Below are 16,791 nucleotides of genomic sequence, written 5' to 3'. Positions count from 1 at the left end.
TTTGTACATCCCCGGCTGCATGATAGGGTCATGTGTACTTGCACAAACCAAGTAAAAAGAGAAAAAACAAATCAAAAGAAAATTTGAATCTCCAAATCTGACCGGCAACTACAATGCATCTAGCAATCCAACCCGGAATCCCGAATTGAGTATAGAAATCCTTACATCTCAACATGCACAGGTGACCAGCGCGCGCCATCTACTGCGTTCGAGATCGTTTGGCCCCTGCCAATACCATGAGCTGTCAGCACGTTTACAGAATACTCGCGCAGGTGTACTACGCAGTAGCTATGCATATTGATCTCTAAATCCAATTAGGTGCTGTGGGTCAGTCGGAATAATCGAATCTAGGAGAAATGTTCCGTTTTAGGTCGGAGCCGTGGTAATCCTGGGGTAATTATAGCTCCTGGAGACATTCGGGGACGAGATTCGACATCATGGACTACCACAAACCAGGCCCATCAAACCCCGATCAAACCCCTGATCCAAGGCTAATTAAGCTCACTCATTTCATTCGAATGACTCATAATCCAATCATTATCAGGGCCAGAGCGAAAATGAAAACGTAGCCGTAAGGGCACAAGCCCGGCATTACCCAATTAGGCGATCCCGCCCTGCATCCGTCTTGCCTCCCACTACAGAACAGGAAACAGAGGTTAATGACAAAATGTCTTCCGACCCTGATTTCGGGACCACGTACCGGCAATAGGAGAGTAGGAAAGAAAGAATGGAGCTGCCATTCCAGTCAACTGACCTCATCTGTCAGATTTTTCCAGTGGAGACATTGCAGTCTACTCTACGAAAATACTCATGCTGGTCCGGCGGTTAGATCATCGCCTACAAAAATCCACCATTGGCTCATCGAAATTGCATCGTATTCGAACAGCTCTAGAACCGCGCAATGATAACGAGAGGGGAAGATACACCCTTCCAGGTGTATACATCCCGAGCATATCGTTGGCTGAAAGCAAGCCCGAGAGCTTGGGGTCGATCCCGGCGCTATAGTTCGGACCCGCCCGAGTGGGCCATTCCAGCCCGATGGTCACGATGCTTCTATACGAACAGATTTCTGTAGCTGATGTGGCAATGGACCCCTTTATCCGTGGATGCCGTGCATCTGGACCATAGAAGGCTGGTGAAAGCAGGGATTATTGAGTGTTCACTTCTGGCTTTTTATGATCACGAGGCCTGCTTTTTGCACCTTTGTGCTTGATCTACTTCGCCTCCTAGAATCACATATAAACCCATCCGCCGTTCTTCTCTCCCAGTGTCCAGTGTCTCCTTCCATTGCATTTCTGCCAATTGTCCTAGGGAAATCATATACATAGTAGAATACCTCCCTGACACAGTTGATTTTATCCATTGGATTTTTTTCTTTAACCGCATTTTACCTAATATCGTCATGTCGTTCTCACTGTCCCGAGTGCTGGCACCCGCTCGCACTCGTTTCACTGCTACTATTGCTCCAAGGGTATTAGTAGCTTCCTCAACCCGCCTCTACTCAACTAAGAACACATTCGACTCCCGCGAGATCCACAACTTCCCCTCCAAATCCGACCACATCCAAAACAAACTACCCTCCTCAAAAGACCTCCGCAATGCCAAACGCTTCCGCGAGTTTGACATGGAAGGCCGTGTCTACGCGATCACAGGCGGGGCCCGCGGCTTAGGTCTATCAATGGCCGAAGCTCTAATTGAAGCCGGCGCAAAAGGTATGCGAACTCCCCCATTTCCACAAACCTAGCTAACATCCAACTTTCCAAGTCTACTGCCTCGACCGTCTAGAATCACCGAGTACAGAATTCCTCGCCGCAAAAGATAAAGCGGAAAATGAATACGGCGGGCTTCTGGAATACATCCAGATCGACGTACGGGACCACAAGCAAGTCGAGAACACATTCGCCATGATAGCCGCACAACATGAGCGGTTAGACGGCCTCATCGCCGCAGCCGGAATAAACCATCTTCAAAGCGCGTTGGAGTACGACCGTGCCGCCCTAGACGATGTAATGAGCATTAATTACAACGGCGTGTTCAACTCTGCTACTGCGGCCGCGCGCCAGATGTTCAATTACCAGGGCAAAGGCTCCATTTTACTTGTTGCGTCCATGTCCGGTCTTATCGCTAATAAGGGCATGACGTCCCCTGTATACAACAGCTCCAAGGCTGCTGTTATCCAGCTAGCAAGATCGCTCGCGATGGAGTGGGGTCGGCATGGGATTCGGGTGAATTCATTGTGTCCTGGTCATATTATTACGCCCATGGTTGAAGCTGTTTTTCAGCAGAATCCTGCTGCGCGTGCTACATGGGAAGCGGAGAATATGCTTGGGAGGTTGGCGCTTCCGGAGGAGTTTCGGGGTTGTGCGCTTTTCGCGTTGTCTGATGCTTCGAGTTTCATGACCGGTAGTACTTTGTTGATTGATGGTGGTCATACTGCCTGGTGAATGACTTGATGTTTGTGAATACCCTGCTTTGTGTGCTTTTTGGTCATCCGCTGTGTTATAGAGATGCTGTGGCGTTCTACCAGGCATTATTTCTTGGTTCAATTTCTTTAGGGCCGTACTGATAAAGATAAACATCCTCGAATGGGACTTCATACACGGAATCACGTTCCACAATATAAAGAGCTTTAATTTCATACCTACCTCTATTTCAAAGCGCTTCTATAGCCCGCTGGGTATTTCGGGATCATGACCTCAAAACTTCAATTAATTCGATTGCTGAGCCGGGGAATAAAACGGAGAAAACAATCTTTAATAAAATCAGCAAAGAGAAGCTGATCAACAAGTCAAAGTTTGATAAACTCAAAACCAACGCTAAAAAATAAGCCAAGTCCATGCTAGTCTCGGAAATTTCAGAATAAATACCACCCAGATAATTGACCCAGCTAAATGATGTAAATAAACTTCTGATCCCCAGTATCACACTCCAAGTCCTCTCTTCGCCCACCACCCATAAGCTCATCCCGCTCCTCTCCATGACCAGCCCCAGACCCACTAGCCTGAGAGGAATCAAACAGCGGCCCACCAGCAGAAGCCCTATTAGCTCTCTGCAAAAGCATTCTTAGAGCAATCGCAAGGATGGCGACCAGCACCATAAAAACGGAACAAACCGCCATTCCCCGTGCGTACCACGGCCCATCCGCCTCGGGGTACAGTCTCGTACCCAGAAGAGGACCACACTGCCCAATGATATTTAAGATGGCGATGCTCGCTCCCTTGCCTTCTTTCTCAACTCGGTTATCCATTGACCAGGTGATGATCAGTGTGATTGCGGAAAAGAAACCAGATATGGCGGGATAGACGCAGACGTAGCGGATGAATGTGTGTAGGGTGGGAGAAAGGTGGGTGTGGAAATACCCTGCTGCGGCGATGGCGGCGTATGAAAGGGATGAGATCAGTGCATGTGCGATTAGGTATGAGCTGCGGGTGCGGGTGCGGTCTGAAGCCCAGGCTGTTACTAGGACGACGACGAAGGCTATCAAGTAGGGTGGAGCTGAGAGGGCCTGTGCAGAGAGGGAGGAGAAGCCCATGCTATATGAGATTAGATTTCAAAGACTCAAACGGCTTCCTTTGTTAGGGCTAACACACTCTTTGATAATGGTGGGGAGGAACACTGGCATGGAGCTAAAGGCAACATTACAGCTAAAGAACATAAACTGTGATTGTCAGATTTAGAACATGCAGGCTGTGAAAGGGTACTTACAGCTGCCATGTAAGCCTTGGGATCGGAAGCTGTCTTCAAAATCTCACGCCAGTTGAAGCCCTGTTCCTGCGATTGCTCGAAGTTCGATTTGGTATTATTCTCTTCCAGTCGCCGTTGAGCCACGGCACGTTGTCGGCGGGTAAGGAATCGGGCTTTACCGGGGGAATCAGGAATCAGGACCCAAGCAAAGACCGCAACAACCACGCTTGGAAACCCTTCTACCAAGAAAAGGGTACGCCATGGGGAGATAGGTCCATCGCTACTAAGTTTCACAATCACCCAGGCGAGACTGCTAGCAATAGTGGTTGCTAGCGGTGCAGCTGAAATGAAAAGCCCATTTCTGAAAGCCAACTCATCACGTCGGTAGAATAGCGACAAATAGAATGGCACGCCAGGACCGAATGCAGCTTCTGTGATACCGAGCAAGAGGCGGAGTACGACCAGGCCCCCAAATGAGGTTGCAAGACATTGGAACGAGGCTACCAGACCCCAGCCACCAACACAGAGAGAGATGTAAATGTGTGGTGGAACGACACGGTACATCAGTGTCATCCATTCGAAAAGGATATATGTGATGTAGAACGCGGTCAGCAGCCATTCATACTGCGAAGAGGAGAGTTGCAGATCTTCTTGAAGCCCGGCTATCCTGGCATTCCCGATGTCTGGCCAGGTGGTCAGCATAAACTTTCCCTCGCACATCAAGCCTGTATTTTTCTTTTTTTCATAATAGCACAAGCTTAGCCTCGAGTATCGAAAAACATACTGGATCGGTCCAAGAAAGCAAGGAGATACAAAAAAGCGAGAAAGGGTACAAGTCTCTTATCAAAGATCCTTACCACCTCCTTTTCATCCTTTAAAGTATACTTCGGTCCGCGTGTCCTTTTCCCCTTCAATTCGCCCCTAGGTTCAAATTCATCCCCGTCCTCGATGTCGGAAACAGGATCCCCAACGTCACCCTCTGTGCCCCCAAAATCAGTCTGGAGTCGCAACTGCCCAACAGGCGATGGCTTCGGTCTATTAATAGAATCGGAGTATTCGTCACCTTCAGATCCCTTGGAGACAGGCGTATATTGCGCATTCGAGGACGTGCTGGAATCGGAGGAGGGCGCGTTCCCCGCAGCGGACGGGGGGAGATGAAACGCCATTTTGGCCACAGCGGGAGGGGGTTGAATTCGCTGGAGCTCACTGGGGGGTTAGTCCTGAGCGTTCATCCATGTAAAGCAAGGTTTGATTTGCTCAGGTATCACGAGGGGCTCGCTGGGAGCTTGAATAATCGGTTTGCAGGCCCTTGAGATGATTAGGTAAGGGATGCACGTGGGTAACTTTTGGGGTCAGCGACTCGGATTAAATAAGAACCGAACTATATCTAAGATTGACATTGGTTAACTTGTCGGTTCTCTTGTCGCATAGGCACTCTTTTCGTTATTCGCAAGATAGTGATCCCCAAGCGCTTTAAGATAAAATAGAAGGGGGTTTGCGCCTGAGACATATCCTCCGTTGATCAGGATTGGAGCTCAGGAGGACGAGGACTTCGACTGGCTTTATCACTGAACAGAGCTCGAAGACCATTGTCGATTCATATTCCTGGCTTTATCCCCCGAATGGCCTAGGGTAAAAAACGTCTTCCTGGAATAATGGACGTCATCTCAGAAGCGAGAGCAATTGAGAGCCTGTCATATTGGTTCTTTCGAAGATCCTTTTGAATGTCTTGGAGGATTTGAAACTTCAAAGGATAGAAAGATTTTACTCGCTGGAAGCCGCGAGAAATGTATTTCTAATCCGTTGAGGAGGCGAAAAGAAAACGAACAAAGGAAGTTTGTGTCGGGGTGACAAAGTAGAGGGGCTGTGTGAATGAGGTAGATGTAAAAACATTCAGTAAAAATCAAGAGCAGTACTTTAAGCGAGAGGAGTCTGGTGAAGCGCTCAGAATCCACATAGTGCACCTGTCCTAGTCATAGAAGGGAAAAATAAATATAACAGAAGTGATAAGTGAATGTAATAGAAGTAACAAGTAGATAGTAGATACTCTCCGTACCTTAGGATAATCAAGGATCGTCTTTGGACTCTACCTACAAAGTCAATCCGTGCCAAACTTCTGCCACCTAAGGACATAGAAAAGAAAATCGGACTTATACTCTGTAGAATGGCTAATTCTAGGCGTATGTAAAGCATACTTTGTTAAGAAGCACTGTAATCGTCTGATGATAGGATAAATTCAGATTATCAATAGCATATTACTTCTCATTAGGTATCGTCACGGGTTTGTTCCATGTACTCAGTTCCTCTCTTGCCAGAGTCTCTTGATCTCGTCAGCTAAGACCTGAGGTTTACTGCCCTCGCCATTCTGAGCGCAGTTTTTCCAATCTCCACCATCATGGATGCACCAGACAGTATCGTCCAACCGGACAGTACAGCTCGTTTGTACGTTAAGCCGTTCACTATGCAGAGCATTCTGTCGTAGAAGGGCAATTCCGCTAAGCGGGCTTTTCCCACGTTGGCCATCGTCCGGGGCATCGCTTTGCTGGCTTGCGCATTGGTTCAAGGCGTCGAAGTCAATGCCATGTTCCAGAGCACACTGGTGGACAAGACCACGGTCTGGGATGCGGGTATAATCGTTAATCAGGCAGTTCGCAAAGCCCAGAGATCGAATGATAGGAGTTCGAGGGTAATCTTGTGGGAGAAGCGATCTGTCCGACGTAGGAGGAAAGGGCAGGTTCGCAGCACATAGCATGAGCATGTTACCGATACACTCTTCAGGGCCATGCATGCACTGGATATCGGAGGTTTCTTTAGATACACTAACAGCAGTAGAAAGTCAGTAGTGTTCATGAGGTCTTTCCGGGATTCTATAGTGATATTTCCATGGATTGTGTGCAAATACCTGGCAATAAAAGAAAGCTTGAAATCCACCTTGTCACTGATCTGCTCCATAGCTGGGAGAACAAGCTTCTGTAGGCAGCCTTGTGCATCTGGACATTTGCTCATGATATGGGCCTCCAGAGGAACCCTCGTTGATTTATTCATCTCGCTAGTAACGGGGTATTGGTGGATTCCAGCCTGTTCATTTTCGTTCATGGTAGCAACACCCGTAGAGTCGTCAGTGATCTGGCCTGGAGCCAAGCACTTATAGGTATCGCAAGGTGCACATGCAGGTGACATGCACTGTGTAGGCCGCGGTCTAATCAGCATGTAATATCCAGCCAAGAAACAAAACACGATAAAGAGGCGTCTCAAAAAAATGGCTCTTCGTGGACTTGTCTGTGGAGCCATCCATCTTGGCTCTTGGGGAGTAGCATGGGTTTCACCGGTGTGAATAGGAAGTTTCTCCATATTGTAGATTTGGGAAGCGTAGGTTAGGGAAGCTCGAACTGACGTTTATGTTTGATCCTGATAAGGGAGGCCCGCTGTTTTGGAGTGGAGCCGGGATGAGAGCAACGGCGGGCGACAGATCCAAATGTCATTCCAGACCGCCTTGCCTGTTCGGGACTAGGTCCACCACAGAGAACAGAACATCTACGGAATACTTGTTACTAGAATAGAAACTGTATTTTACAAGACGCGGATAGAACCTTGGCCCGTGTGAATTACACGAAAACCTCAATACATGCCATAGGCCTTTTTACCCCGTCTTCCCTAAGCAACAGGCTTCTTCAGCAGATGACTTTTGACCGACACCATACACTACGATTGCAATATAGCCTCGAGATTGATAAACTTATTCGCGTATGATAGAGAGCCTGTCACTAGACTAGCCACTGCTCAATTAGCTGAAGATGCTGAGTGCAGTAAGGTTACGATGATAAATATTCGCAGAAACTTGCGGCACTATAGATGTTTCCACGCGGCTCTAACTCGTGTAGACCGAACTCAAACCGTATGACCGCTAACAATCGATGCGCTCTGCGACCACCGATCAAGGAAAACCGGGCCTGTACGTCGATGAGATGGCTGTCTTCCCCTAGGGTGAGTTTTGCATGCATGGTGTATTGGCAAACTTGGTGCAAAGGCAGAGAGTGCTAGAGGTCATTTTCGGCACTCGAGCTTGAAAATGAGGTTTACAACAATTGAACACAATTTTGGTGCACAGAAGAAACTATTTATCCTCCACCACGCCACAGAAACTCGCCATAGTATCAAGGTACAGGTTGGATTTTCGAGCAAGTGATCACAAAGGGCTTCCAGCACATGTGGGCTGATGCTTCGCGGCCTACCATCTTCCTTTGGTGTCCCCTGACGCTGCCAAATGTCCGTGTGTTGGAAGAGATTCTCAGGATAGTTCGCTTGCTGCAGCCAGCGGCCTGTGTGGTCTGGCGTACAGATAGTTCTCCATTGCGAATAATGCCATGCTTCAAAGCTACTAGGTTGGGTGCCATCCGTGACCAGTCGTCGTTAATAAAAGATCTGCGTGAACTAAGGGACGACGGTTTCGACGCAGGGTATCAAGGTATCAAGTGTATCGAAGGTACATGTGAATACACCCCGCCGTATGTCCCGATTACTCTATAAAAAAAATACAGGCCCCACTGACAGAGGCAGTCCAGAGATTCACGATATTACCTAGCATGACTTGGCGATAAAGGGCAGAGAAGAAATCGAAGCGTGTAAGTGGTGACATCAGTCATGGACGTTCTGTACAGTATTAAAGTAGCATGCTGTTCATATGTCTACACGGGCTAGGTTAGTATAGCCTAGTATGTTGAGATGACCAACGAGTCCAGCGAAACTAAGATGACGTGGTTCAGATTGATTGATTGATTTGATTGAAGAAACTCGGGTGACTGCTGTTGAGAGTAGTCCCCCTGCCCTTACGGGTGGGCTTGCCGGTCCGTTCGACCGATACTCGGCGGTTACCACGCTCAAGTTCGTGAGTAAGTAATTACATACAAAAACATAAGGAAAGTGATCCTCAGAGGTGACCACTTGTTTGCGGTAGGTTACTCTGTCACTCCATAGGCTGACATCATGATAATCCTCAAACCCAACATAAAGCCGTTGTGATAGACTTCCCTCGCTCCTTCATTCTTATTCTATCACTCCTCGTCATGTAGGCGGGTCGGTCGGGAGTCACCCTCATACGCACCCTTGAAGTTGATTTGGCCACCCCAGATAGTGTACTCTTCTAATCTCTCGACAATATGTCTCTCAGGTTGGTTATCCTCATTCACGACGTCGCCGTCCGTGTAGTGCTCGATGGTAAAACCATCCGGGTCATACCAGTAGTCGAAAATCTGACTGCCGAGTAGATGCCGACCAAGACCCCACATCAGCGACCACTTCCGCCGAAGCAAATGATAATGACCGATCTGTTGGACGTCGAGGTCGTGAACCTCAAAAGATGCGTGATGAGGGCCGGGAAACTTCTGACCTGGGAAGAAGGCAAAGTGAAAGAATGCGTGGTGGTCACTATAATGCTTCCCTAAATCGATGTTGTAGAATACGGCCATGTCCTGTGTCACGGGCATTAGCTTGTGGCCTTTCCTTTCAATACATTGCTTTCTATTGTAAGTAGACGGATACTCACTTCGTGGGGGTTGTATGGATCCCCTTGTATATCGACACCGCGAAGGTTGAAATGAGTCATGTACCAAGCGCTAATTGCCGCTATATTGCTGGCCTTATGGCCAAAATGGCCTAATTTGTGGATAGGCGCGGGACCTGCCTTAATCCGCTGAAAAGTGCCAAGTCTGGGTTTGGTGTCATCTGATTGTTGAGCAAGGTTGAATGGCCCAACTGACACAGGCGCCATACCACGCTCAACCGTCTGATACCCATAAACGATGTTGATTGGAACCCCTTCAGGGTCAGTGATACTAACAATCCTGCCACCTCCGGGGAATTCCGAGTCACGCACTGGACCAGCCCCCGGGAGTTTCGAAGCCCGCAGGAGATCGTCCGCAGAAGCTGCTTCAAGGGAGCCACCGAAGAATTGGGGGGTGGTGGTTCTTTCAGAGATATAAGTTATAGGCTGGTCATTGTACCCCTTGTAAAATATGCGCTCGGGGGAAGATGTGCGGTAGGTTTCCTCAAAGCCGAAATCGAGCAAGAATTGATGATTCTATTCTAGCCACGTCAGCCTGGACAAGCTTTCTGATGACATATTCGTAGAACTTTTCGCCAAAACAGTCATTCGTCATTAGGAATATATCGCACCTTTTCCAGATCCGGATGACCATAATGTACCCAAACAGGTCGCACGACATATACACGGTCAGGGTTGGGCGTGGCCCATAGTTTGGAGGATATGTCAACACGAGGCATCCTTCCCTCACTCAGATTACTAGGGTTCAAATTCGGTAATTAAAGCACCAGATCCAGTGCTAGACAATAATAATCTCCTTGTATCTCAACGTGACTTAGATTCATGATATACTGGCTTTGATGAAGAGGAAGCATGTAGCAACCGGATCGTTCGATTGGGTGGGGCCGGAATGGCCCCGAATGTCCACAACACCCGGGAATCCGTTGATTAGTCCACTGATGACCCGAATATGTCCACAACACCCGGAGCCCTTTAGTAGTCCGTCAAGGATTTGACTTAATTTGTCGAATAGTACTGTGGGATTATGACTTCCGACATATCTGTGCCGACCTGCTAGGTAAAATCGCGCGATCGCTTGACATGACGGCAGATTGGCCTGATTCAATTGTATGTGGGAATCCTATATAGATCATGTTGCATACCATGTTGGTTTACTCGACCTCGTCCGGTGGTTATGCGCCGTAGGAAAACCCCAAGGCGGCGGTGACGTAGCCACTACAGTATTTTGTTTAAATTAAGTTTTACCTCAGCTATGCAGAAGATCCTAAAGAATTTGATTTCACTATCTTCTACGGGATGATGATCACGGGCACGGAGGGGCCGTAGATGGACCGGCCCGCGATTCGAGCCGAAGGTGGAAACAAGGACGTGTGAAAATATAATCCGAAATGGTAACGCGCCACATTACTCGATTGATTCGATCGCCCCCATCTATAGTACCCTAGCTAGCGCGCTTGTACACTTCAGCACTCTTGCTCATAAAAATTCGAGCAGCCTCATTCTCATCTTTGTGAGGTCCAGCTTATTCATTTCCACTATTTTTATTTCTTAGGACTCTCAGTTGAGGGATTACGGTCATAAATTCCGTTGAAGATCAATCTACAGTGCAGTGTGTTCGTTTCCTTTCCTTTGTTAAATTTTTTGGGGGGGAAAAAATGAAAGTAGATTAAATTAAATCAATAAACAATAAAAAACAGCGTTAATGAATCAAATTCAACGCGTTCATGCTTATGTGTTGAACAACGATTAAACAACAACCAATCAACGTAACCTTCAGATCACGTGCATTTGCTAATAGTCGCGAGCCCCCAGATCGACACTCGAAATTTTTTTATCACTCAACCTTGGTACCTGATCTGTTAGGCTTCAATATGGGGTTTGACTCTATCGAAGATCACTGCGGGGATCCACTCAACTCCAATGAAATCAAAAAACCCATCGCAACCCCCTGTAAGCCTTGGGACCGTCTCAGTTCAGGGGGACCTTGATGTGCTATGTGGGTCCGTGTCCTCCGCTTATCGTGTATGCCAATCCTTGACACTCACCTTGCGAGATCTTAGCCTTTTGAAAAATCGATTATCGATAGGAGGCATTAGACATACCCAATGGCTTAAAATTTCATTTGACAGTTAGTCCATATTGTCAAATGCTGCCATGATTTACAGTCTCAAAGCACCACAGGCTACAGGCTACAGCTTGAAGAGGTATGGAGGCATGGCTTACAAAGGATTGACCCAGCCTCAGCGGATTTGCCAGAAAACTGCAGCTTCTTAAAGTGACATCAAGGTCCTCCGTAGAAATCTCCCCTAGTCAAAATCTTATAGCGATCCATGCATCAAATGTATTCTTCGCGATTATAAGGTCCACGCCCGAAGCAATTTATAACGCATAGATGGCCCCATTGTAGTGTTTTCGCGATGGCCTGATCCCAAGTGACGACTTTGTTTTTACCTGCAATAGCTTGGGTATAAGATGAGCACTAGCCCTGCTACCGATCTGATCATTATTTAGGTATAATAAACAAATTGAATATGAGCAAAGCATAATGCTGAATATATCTTACCATACATTTGGAACGCAACCGAATTAGGTATAGTCGTCGATTTCGTGGTAAAAGTATGATTGATTTATGAAATTCCGTCTAACGTTCTGTCCTTCAGACCTCAATTAAATTTGAAACTCGAGCTACGGAAGAATGGGACACCTTGCAGATTATAAATCTGAAACGAAGTCAGACTTTTTAGACAGGAACATGCTACATAACATTGGATGTGCCCATCTACCCGTCATTCCCTTCAACCACCAGCTATCTCAGACATGATATCTACACAAACGAAGAAAGCTCAATCTAAAATTTTGTGATATACATACTGGGCGATTTTTCAACAATGTGAAGCCCATTTCATGTCAAAGAATAGAGGCCAATGCCCATGTCAATAGGATAAAGCAGCCGGTGAGAAATCCCTAAGCCCTAAAATGGCTTAGGGCATGCAGCGCAATCTAATCTTCGCCGATTATTCGGATCTGTCACCTGATGCAGCCAAGCGCCTGACATTGGTGAGGTAATGGTCAAGTTGCGTGAAGCTAGGAAGCTAACGGATGTTTAGCTTCCGATCCATTCGGATTATGCTAGATGGGGGTTTCTTCCCGATGCCCTATCAAATGCACCCTAATGGAAAACTTCAAAATGATAGGTAGATACACTCCACATCGCACTTAGTGCTTCTCTTGTACAGAACACGCATTCCCGTTATGCACAGGTGTTATAGATGAGTAAATGTGCTCAACCAAAAACATGGTATCATACGGTAATTCCCACTTCGAGCCTTAGCAGATTCGCAGGTACAACGCACCTATCCAAGAATTCGAGAGCAGTCATGCGTAGCACTATGATAACCTTCCTCCACCCAGGCACGCGACTGGAGACTGATCCCAATCGACCTTCCTCATACAGTCACGCTAAAAGCTACAAGACCTCACATCCGATGGGGCTTGATTGATAGGATACCATGAGCTCCGATCTCGGAGGCACTCCGCCATAGCGAGTACCATGTTTTCTTTTTTAAGGTTCAAGCTTGAAGGTCTTGAACCAGAGAACTGTTGGGCTTACTAAATCCAGGAAAATTCCCGACTCATGCTAGTAGGTAAAACCCTGGGAAGCATATTTGAGGCTCTCTGGTCAATGCACGAGCACGAGCATGAGCACAAGACACCTCCGCCTTCCGCTCGCATTGGTGACCGCGATGAGCAGGTGATCCCGGAGAGTTTCCGCCCCATATTTCGAAACGAGGTTGAACCACGCTGGTGGAAGAGCTGACATCTGGTGGCTGCGCACGAACGATCGAGGCCCTGCGCGGCAATGACCACGTTGTTACGAACACGGTTAATTCCGGGGCGGAGAGATTCGCGGCGAATGACAAGTATAGAAGCGATCCATAGGGCGTCGGTGAAATGACGATAACCTGGCACGTTTTCCTTACCGTGATCCGGCCCCACTTAGTTATGTTCTTGCAAGGCGTCGGGGGTTGGCCGTTTCGCTCACGCCTCCTCGTGTGTTTTGGACGGCCAAGAATAATGCGAGCTCCACGACTGGAGGGGGAAGATAGACGTGGGATTTGTAGCCGAGTTGTCTAACCGAGCTGGTAAAAGCCCACGTTTTGGAGGCGTCAGATGCTCAGTAGGGTTACATAGTTCGAGGGTCGTATGTGAGAAAGTGGAACTTCTCCGACCGCGATCATCATCGAAGTTTCCCCAAGAATTATGCCCAGGTCGAGTGGAATTGGGGGGTAGGCCAGGACTTATAGAGTTTTCCGCGTAGGTATTGAGTCAGCTCCAATCGACGATATCTCCCGGGATTTCCAAGTCGTCCACGGTCCCGAAAAAAGAACAGCGTCGCATCGCCTCGTGTCCTCCGATGGTCGCATCTCCAATGGCTTTAATAAATCATTCTTTCCTTTTCTTCTCCTGTTTCATGACTCTTGATCTCTTTGAGTGCTTTCTCTTTATTATTGGGCTCTTGGAGGAATCCAATATTAATTTACCCAGGGACTCCCCCCTCCCCCCATAGGCTCCACTTCCGATGATTCTCGCCCGGTAAAAGATATCTCATCCGAACCATAAAAGCATCGCCCTGTGTATGCGTTTCGGATTTTCCCACAGGCATAACTGCCTCAGGCACCACAAGGGATATTTGGGCACTCAGAAACACGACGATCTCCATATATATGCAGGCTTATCCCCCTGGTAGATCCCTGGTCGCTTAAAAAAAAACACAAAACCTGACCAGCTTTTGGTTCCCCCCTTCAGCCATATCACGCATACCAAGATTCCTAACCAGGGTACGTAAACCATGACAGCTGAGATCATGGTGTCCCGGTGATTTTGTTCTGGCATGATCATCTTAGCCTGTTGTTCCTATCCCCCGCAGTACCTCCCCCCTCCCATCACCTTGCAGACCGCGTCACCACAATGTTCTACCCAACCCTGTATGGCAACCTTACTAACGGCTCCTGCGAACTAGGCACTTGGACTTTATTTTTAGCGTCTCCATCTTGGCGCGCATCTTGAAGTTCATGCCGTCCTTTCTGCTCGTACCTCGCATTCCTGAGCCCCCGACGTCACGATTAAGAACGGAGCGGGTATTGTGACAGAAAGGCACGGTCTTTTTTGCTTTCTACTTTTGTTTTGATCCTCATCTCCACCAACATTTACCATAACTACACAGCCAGTGCGAGCTTGAACTACGCCATTGGCTTGGATTGTTTTTTTTTTTCCCTTTCTTTCTGTCTCCGTTTCCCTTACATTTATCATTGGGAAAAGAGAAAGGATCGATTTCTTGCTGCAGTCATTCCTATAATGGCTTCGGTCAATTCAATATCGTCTGAGAAAGACCATGACGAGGAGCGTGACATCATGCATGACGATGTGATTGAGGATGAGGAGCATGAAGACTTCAGCGTGGAAATGGATGCATCTCAGCGGGAACACCTCGAATATTGCCAGGAACTAGATGAATTTCTTCAACCCCTGTGTTTGGAAGAGGCTGTGTTGTACAGACTGGCGCGTCGCTTCTCCGGCACATACCGCCATTTGGCCTTAACATCGGATCAACAGTTTTTGCCAACCCCCGTGACCCAGCTACCAACAGGAGAAGAGACAGGTCGTTATCTAGCGATTGATGTCGGTGGAAGTAATTTACGAGTGGCATTTATTGAGCTGCTGGGTGAGGTCGATGGTTCTGATGTCTCCGCGGATGCCTCGGAGAGGTCGCGCGACACCATTCGCAAGGCTCAGCGTCAACGGGTCAAACGAACTTTGGAGCGAGCATGGCCCATTCAGGAACATTTGAAAATGGATAAGGCTGAGGACTTGTTTGCTTGGATTGGGGATTGCATTGCCGAGGTGGTGGCGGAAAGCCTCACGTCGGATGCAACCAGGAAAGACATCCCTGCGGAACTAGATATGGGTATTACCTTTAGTTTTCCCATTATGTGAGTGTTGGGATCTTGCATTGATCGGACTACGCAAAAGAAAGTCTTTATACAAATACTGACTGCTCTCTAGGCAAGAATCCCTTGCGGAGGCTACATTGATGCCCATGGGTAAGGGCTTCGCCATCTCTTCAAATCTCAACCTACGCGATATTCTTCTTCACGGTTATGAAAAACACACAAGACGACCAGATGATGAAGAGGAGCCTTCATCCAAGCGTCGAAAGCTGTTTGCCTTGCCCAAGTTAAAGATCCAGGCCATCACAAACGACACAGTTGCGACGCTGGCTTCACTTGCATACGCGGTCAAATCATTACCAAACAGCCGAGTCGCCATGGGAATTATTGTTGGAACGGGTTGTAATGCAACAATTCCCATGAAGCTTAGTGAGCTACATGAATCCAAGGCAAAGAGCGTCAACACAATGGAGCCAGGAGCCACGGAGACTATTGTCAACACCGAGTGGACCATCTCCGGTGCTGCCCCGCCTCTCACCGAATTGGAAATCACTACTAAATGGGATGCCGAATTGGATAAAGCCTGTGCACGCCCTGGCTTCCAGCCTTTCGAATACATGACAGGAGGGCGATACATCGGCGAATTAATTCGATTAATTCTATTCGACTATCTGACGACCGTGGCGGGGCTATCAAAACGGATCTTGCCTGCGAACCTCGTTCAAGAATACGCTCTTACCACCACCTATATTTCCGACAATGTAGCCCGATCCCGATCTGACCAGGATCTCGCCAAGGAATTGAACCAATCCCTTCCACCTCCAGAGAGTAGCGACTGGCTCTGGGATGCCCGTACAGCTGGTGCCTTCCGCCGAATCGCTCGAGCGGTACAAAGGCGATCTGCCGGACTAATCGCTGCCGCAGTTATTGGACTATTAGCTTGCTGCCGCGAAATCGAGCTGAAGGAAGACAGCAATGTCAATACTCCAGAACATGCAGCTTCGCCCCAAAGTAATGGCGACGTCTCCGCTGTCATTTCTGCTGCTGCCGCCAGTGTCCAACCAGCTTCTGTCAACCACAATATCCATGGACATGTTGTCCCAGTCCTACAGCCCACCCCGGTAGATTGGCAATTTGGTCCTGAGGAGCTGGTTGTAGCTTACACTGGAGGTATCATCCAACACTACCCGCAGTTCAAAGAAATGTGCCAGCAACATATCGACCGCCTAATTATGCGGACTGGGCCACAGAGGGGAGGCAAGTCAGTTTTCTTACGAGAGGCTTCGGACGGCGGCGTTATCGGTGCGGGAGTTTTAGCTGGTATGGTTGTCAGCAAGTAGACTGTCAACTTCACGACTCATGCAAGCTCGGGGTTTTCGGTGGAAGGAGTTTTTGAGTGAGAAAACAGTCAAGGCCGATTTAATGTCTAAGATTTTTTTTACTGGGATTTGAATCATCACATAGAAATGGATATCACACTTAGGTGTTGAAATGAGTCTTTGTTTTCCGTATTTTTCTCTCTGTTCCAGTACTGCGAGGCCTAGATGGGCGATAAGGGTTATCATGTGATATCACGTGAGTGATTATCCCCGCGATCCA

At 47.9% G+C, this 16,791-nt stretch overlaps 5 protein-coding genes across 5 annotated transcripts; 2 read left to right on the top strand and 3 right to left on the bottom strand.

Moving 5' to 3' along the window:
• Positions 1 to 1,402: 1,402 nt before the first annotated feature.
• Positions 1,403 to 2,444, top strand: N7484_009710 (putative short chain dehydrogenase/oxidoreductase; the record flags this gene model as incomplete). The annotated part of the gene is made up of 2 exons (XM_057120097.1): positions 1,403 to 1,712; positions 1,765 to 2,444. 2 exons carry the CDS (start codon positions 1,403 to 1,405, stop codon positions 2,442 to 2,444), a joined length of 990 nt encoding a protein of 329 aa, XP_056969652.1.
• A 443-nt stretch (positions 2,445 to 2,887) lies between these two features.
• On the bottom strand, positions 2,888 to 4,850 carry N7484_009709 (uncharacterized protein; the record flags this gene model as incomplete). The annotated part of the gene is made up of 4 exons (XM_057120096.1): positions 2,888 to 3,533; positions 3,591 to 3,658; positions 3,706 to 4,367; positions 4,469 to 4,850. The coding sequence occupies 4 exons, from the start codon at positions 4,848 to 4,850 to the stop codon at positions 2,888 to 2,890; spliced, it is 1,758 nt and encodes a 585-aa protein (XP_056969651.1).
• A 1,130-nt stretch (positions 4,851 to 5,980) lies between these two features.
• Positions 5,981 to 7,035, bottom strand: N7484_009708 (GILT family protein; the record flags this gene model as incomplete). The annotated part of the gene is made up of 2 exons (XM_057120095.1): positions 5,981 to 6,503; positions 6,587 to 7,035. The coding sequence occupies 2 exons, from the start codon at positions 7,033 to 7,035 to the stop codon at positions 5,981 to 5,983; spliced, it is 972 nt and encodes a 323-aa protein (XP_056969650.1).
• Positions 7,036 to 8,735: 1,700 nt separating this feature from the next.
• Positions 8,736 to 9,963, bottom strand: N7484_009707 (uncharacterized protein; the record flags this gene model as incomplete). Its single annotated transcript, XM_057120094.1, has 3 exons — positions 8,736 to 9,152; positions 9,227 to 9,760; positions 9,856 to 9,963. 3 exons carry the CDS (start codon positions 9,961 to 9,963, stop codon positions 8,736 to 8,738), a joined length of 1,059 nt encoding a protein of 352 aa, XP_056969649.1.
• Positions 9,964 to 14,599: 4,636 nt separating this feature from the next.
• On the top strand, positions 14,600 to 16,532 carry N7484_009706 (hexokinase family protein; the record flags this gene model as incomplete). Its single annotated transcript, XM_057120093.1, has 2 exons — positions 14,600 to 15,234; positions 15,308 to 16,532. The coding sequence occupies 2 exons, from the start codon at positions 14,600 to 14,602 to the stop codon at positions 16,530 to 16,532; spliced, it is 1,860 nt and encodes a 619-aa protein (XP_056969648.1).
• Between the last annotated feature and the right edge of the window lie 259 nt (positions 16,533 to 16,791).

This window comes from Penicillium longicatenatum (genome assembly GCF_028827895.1).
Source record: "Penicillium longicatenatum strain IBT 33135 chromosome Unknown contig_6_segment0_segment0, whole genome shotgun sequence".
NCBI lineage: Eukaryota > Fungi > Ascomycota > Eurotiomycetes > Eurotiales > Aspergillaceae > Penicillium > Penicillium longicatenatum.
Note: the sequence above shows the minus strand (reverse complement) of the source record. Positions and strands in the feature narration are given on the sequence as shown.